The following is a 5,532-nucleotide window of genomic DNA, read 5'->3' as shown; positions in this document are numbered from 1 at the left end:
AAAAGCAACTGTTTTAGTTCACCAAAGAAGCTTTGTGGATCCCTATCTTTGTGTCTTTATCATGCTATTCCATCCAGCTAAATTTCTTTTCTATCTCTCCCCATTCTTGTTCAAGATACCCTCTATTCATCCTTAAAGGCGTATCTCATAAAATATCTATGATTACGTAAGTTTGTTTTAAAGGTCTGGATGAAGATGAACTGAAATGTTAGTAGTGCTTATTTTGGGATATTGGGATTAAGTTTTAAAATTTTCTTCTTCATACTGTTTTGTTTTCTAATTTTTATAATGCATGCAAGCACGAAAAAGGACTCTTCCACCTGGTATCCAGAGGACCTGAGGTCATACAGACACATCCACTGAACACATTTTACTCTGTACTAGGCAGTAAAGACTCAACAGAGAAAAAAATGTTGTGGTCCCTGTATTCATGGAGCTTATGGTCAGCTCATAAGTGTTATCAAAGCAAAGCAATGATAAGAAGGGTGATTATCACTCCCACTCCAGCAGTTGAAGTGGGAGGTTGAAACTGTTGTTGCTTCTGTTTTCCCTCCGCTCCCCACAAAAGTGCATTTTGCCCTTTGTGGTTTTCTTTCCCGTGTAACAGCCCCTCTAATACTGTTGTGATACCCCTTTTCAAACAAAATTGACCAATGGCTCTCAGAGTTTTGTTGTGTTTTGTTCTGAAATACTACATTTAAGGACCACGTATACACAATAGCATTTTCTCTCTCCTGTTTCTTGGAGCGGGTCTCTGGACCCAGCACTATGTGCTGACTTTTGAATAGGTTTTAAAAATGTGGACCATTTCACCCGAAACCTTGCCCTGACCCAGGCTATACACCATTAAAATGAACCTGAATCCACATCATCCTAGGGAGATTCCTGGGAGACAACAGCATTAAATCTTACCCCCTCCCCCCCAAAAAAGTAGGATGGGAGAGGATTTAATACTTACAGGAACTTTAGGAGGGGGAGCTCTTTGAGGGCATCAGGGTCTATGTAAGTTAAGCTCCTGGTATTTCGAATTTCTCTATATAAGTTACAAGGAACACAGTCACTATATTACATCCGTATCTGTTCTTATCAAAGACAAAACAACATAAATCAGTTTTAACAAATGTTCATGAGAAAATTTTGCATTTATGTGGTACCACAGGGACTGTAGCTGCCAGGGGTCCCATCAACAACAAACTACTTCTGTCTCCTCATGGGGACCCAATGGCTGGTCAGCTCTCTTGCATCTTTGGCTTGGTTTCCACCCATTTTAATTTATGGGCTGCATTTTTCTTAATTGTAGTATCAGTTTTTTTTTTTTTTCTTTTAGATTTAGAGAAAAAAGAAAAAACCCCTCCAATGATTTGGTGAGGAGTTGAAGACAAATATCTTTATAAGTATTCTGGCCAAGACAATTAGTGTTGGAGTGGGAGGTTGAGGGAATTTTATGCTGAATCACAGCATAGCAAGATGGGCAGTGAGGCTCCGTCATTGCCATACCAGATGTACAGAAGTGGTACGTCTTCACAGTTCGCTTGTGTTTATTTTGTCATGTCAGCAATTTAAGACTCTTCTGCATGTATAGTGTGATATCGTGTGTCAGTAACTTACATACTTAGGTTTATATAAATGCTGATCAAGAATGCACAGTTAGTATTAGAGAAATAAGTGACTGCTAGAAATGAACTCTCACTGATTAAATTAAACATATTCAACATAGGTTGATTGGCTAAAAGAGTTTAAGGCATTCCCTATGCTTACCTGAAAAGTATATAAGAACCCAGTAAACCTTTAGCATTTCTCTTTAGGAATGGCATCTAAAGGAACCAGCATCCTGTCATTGGCGGTGCTAATCAGAAAGCTTAGAATGTGACCTCTGTAATTTTTAAAGTTTTATTAAAAAAGAATTTACATTCCATAAACTTCAAACATTGTATGTAGGCATACAGTTCAATGATTTTTAGTAACATTACATAACTGTGAAACCATCATCACAGGTTAGAACATTTCTATCAGTGATAAAAGTAACCATAGGCCCATATGCAGTTAGTCTCCACTTGCTCCTTTATGCTTAGAAACCACTGATCAGTGTTCTATCTTTATAAATTTGCCTTATCTGGACATTTCATATAAATGGAATCATATAACAGGCAGTCTTTTGTGTCTACTTTCTTTCATTTAGCATAATGTCTGTGAGGTTCATCCATGTTGTAACATGAATTAGTAGTTCATTCCCTTTTATTTCTGAATAGCCAGATGGACTTGAGATAGAATCTTGGCTCTGCCACTTCTGATTATATGACCTTGGACAAGTTTCTTGGCCTCTTTGAGCCATAGTTTTCCTGTCTGTAAGATAGGAACAATTAATAACACCTCTTTTGTGGGGCTCTTGTGAAGATTAAATAATATTCATGAGGGATTTTATGTTTGGCCTTCACATAGTTAGGACTCTATAAATAATGTTTTTATTATTGCTATTTTCATAAGTGCAATGAAAGCTAGAACAGACATCAGGGACTTGGGACTGGAGATGTTGTGACATTCTTGCAAAATTAGAAAAAGCCCTCTAGTTTTTTCAACTAGATATTTCAACTAAGGACACTGAATATGAAACAGACTTTGGAAAAGACAGGATGGAGTTAACTCTGAGAACAGAAATCACCTACCCCTGTCCTCCCTACACACACAGCTTACTGTCTATAATAATATACCCTTACTGGTCCATTGTCCTCATTAACGTAACTACTATTCCAGTAGACTCTTGCCCAGGCAAATTGCTTTATTGTTCATTACAGAGAGTTTTTGAAACAAAGAACCATCAACACTTCAACAGAAAGCAGCAAGAGTTTATACCCCAAGATCTTAAAACTCCTCACTTCCAAATCCTAAACTAATATGTCATGATTTTTACCCAAACAAGACCCTGCATGGAAAGACCCTCTTTAGACAATCTTTCATTTTTTGTCCTGGCTTTAAAATGCAAGCCCGTATCCTTAGAATTCCCTCTGTCCTGAGCAAAGTGTGACAGTTGGACACCCTACTCCAAAATCTCATAATTTTCCCACCGTGCCCCTCTAGAGACTATCAATCTCTGCTGAGGTAGTTCACACTTTCCAGGGTGAGCAATAAACTACATGCCAGAGCTTTCTACTGGGGGAGGAGGGTTTGAACTTCTGTCAGAGACAAACAAATGTAAACCAGGTGCAGGAGTTTGGAAATTGAGCGGGGTTTGCAGTCTGGAAAATTGCTCCACAAGAGACTACGGTTGAACAAGTAGTCTTGAGTGAGTGGTCCGAGAGAACATCACAGTTAAAGAAAATGCAGCCCACCTGGGTCAGCTGAAAAGGTAGAGAATAAAAGGGAAAGGAAATGCAGCTGCTAGAAACAGTTGATTCAATGAGGCTGGCAACTTACCTGGAGGCTGGAAGAGGAGAAATGTGGGAGAGGCAGCAAGGAGAGAGAAGGAAACATGAAAGAGGAGAGGATTTCTGGAAGGAAATGTAGGAGCTACAAAGAAGAAAGACGAATCAGAGACCCCACAAGAAAACAGCAGGGAAAAGAAGCTGCTTTCTGAGGTAAGGCAACAGCTCACCAGACTTTTGAAAAGTATCTCCTGAAGCAGAGAAGGGGTGGAGTGGTCGTAGACTGCCAGTAGTTTAGCTAAATGGAGAGAGATAACAGCTGGGCACAGTGGCGCATGCCTGTAAGCACTTTGGAAGGTCAAGGCAGGTGGATCACTTGAGGTCAGGAGTTCAAGACCAGCCTGGGCAACATGGTGAAACCCCATTTCTACTAAAAATGCAAAAATTAGCCGGGCGTGGTGGCTTATGTCTGTAATTCTAGCTATTCGGGGAGGATGAGACACGAGAATTGCTTGAACGCGGGAGGCAGAGGTTGCAGTGAGCTGAGATTGTGCCATTGCACTCCATCCTGGGCTACAGAGCAAGACTCTATCTCAATCAATCAATCAATCAATAGAGAGAGGTAACATAAGAAGCAAACGCAGCTAGTAAAATCTTTTCAAAGACAGGAGGAAAGGAAGGGCAGAAGTGAGTACAAAAGAACATCTAATCAGAGAAGGGTAAAAGAAGCGTTCAAATTTGAATGTCTTCAAGCATGCCTGTGAGGGTGAATTTAAATCACACCATTCTGAGTTAAGCAATTATGGCCGGAGTGTGCAGGAGGCTAGGTATGCTGCCAGAAAACTGGAGACATTGGAAGAAAGAAAAGCGGTTTGTAATTCAGCACACTAGGAATGGAGATGCCCTCCAGAGCTGAAGATGGCTGTGCCTCGAGCAACCTGAGGCCCCGAGTGATGATTGCCTGAAGGTGGCTGCTCTGCACGCCCACTCATCCATCCAGTACTGTCCCATGAGCAAGAAGTAAACCTCACTCACTTAGGGCTATCACATGTCTGTATTTTTGTCTATTTCTTATAGTAATTCACCTGCCCAAACTAATAAGCATAAATAAAATTCCAAAAATATGGTACTCAGTTCACAGTGGTCACATCTAGTAGATAGGTTTAAAAAGATGGAATGTGTAATTTTCACTTTTATTTTGTCTTAATCAAAAAAAAGAAAGAGGATGCAAAAAATCTCAAACTTTAAAAACAAAAAAGTAAAGCTTTATATATTCTATATAAAAAATAACATTAAAATATGTGCCCAGATAGGCTGCTTAAGTATGCTGTTTTATGGAGCAAGGCTCTTTTTTCTTTGTTGGGGGAAATATGAAAGGCTCTTAAAGCATATTTATTAGAAAAATTCAGCTTTGGAAGATGATATGGTCTGGCTCTGTGTCCCCACCCAAATCTCATCTTGAATTGTAATCCAAATTGTAATCTCCACATGTTGGGGGAGGAACCTAAATCTCATCTTGAATTGTAATCCAAATTGTAATCCCCAGGTGTTGTGGGAAGGACCTAATCTCATCTTGAATTGTAATCCAAATTGTAATCCCCACGTGTTGGGGGACGGGCCTCGTGGGAGGTGACCAGATCATAGGGTGGTTCTCCCATGCTGTTCTCATGATAGTGAGTGAGTTTTCATGAGATCTGATGGTTTCATAAGGGGCTCTACCCCACTTTGCTTTGCACGTCTTTTTCCTGCTGCCATGTGAGAAAGAACCTGTTTGCTTCCCCTTCCGCCATTATTGTAAATTTCCTGAGACCTCCCCAGCCATGCAGAACTGTGAGTCAATTAAACCTCTTTCTTTTATAAATTACCCAGTCTCAGGTATTTCTTCATAGCAGCATGAATACAAACTAATACAGAAGATTAAAGGGTAAAAAGAAACAGTGTACTTTTTTTTCACCTGGGGGAAGGTGTGAATTTCCTCCTAGTGAGGGAACAACATAACTGACTCATGTGATGCAGGTAAGTATCATCCTGATTTTGCAGACAAAACTATGGAGACATGTTTTGAAAGGGCAAGTGAATAATCTCCTGTTATACACTTAGAGGCAACACTGGGCCTTTATCTAGGACTTACGACTTCAAATACAGCCTTTTTTTTTTTTTTTTTTTTTTTTTT

The 5,532-nt window shown here is 39.8% G+C and overlaps 1 protein-coding gene across 2 annotated transcripts in view; it reads right to left on the bottom strand.

Annotated features, from left to right (window-relative positions):
- TSHR (thyroid stimulating hormone receptor) overlaps window positions 1–5,532 on the bottom strand; it is a 189,123-nt gene that overhangs the window by 45,874 nt on the left and 137,717 nt on the right. For both annotated transcript variants that reach the window (XM_017873847.1, XM_017873848.1), the window contains exon 4: window positions 959–1,033. In XM_017873847.1, coding sequence (XP_017729336.1) covers window positions 959–1,033 — 75 coding nt within the window. The remainder of the gene's footprint in view (window positions 1–958; window positions 1,034–5,532) is intronic.

The sequence above is a fragment of the Rhinopithecus bieti genome, unplaced genomic scaffold (genome assembly GCF_001698545.2).
Source record: "Rhinopithecus bieti isolate Rb0 unplaced genomic scaffold, ASM169854v2 scaffold_6782, whole genome shotgun sequence".
In the NCBI taxonomy this organism is placed as follows: domain Eukaryota; kingdom Metazoa; phylum Chordata; class Mammalia; order Primates; family Cercopithecidae; genus Rhinopithecus; species Rhinopithecus bieti.
This window is presented reverse-complemented; position numbering and strand designations above follow the sequence as displayed.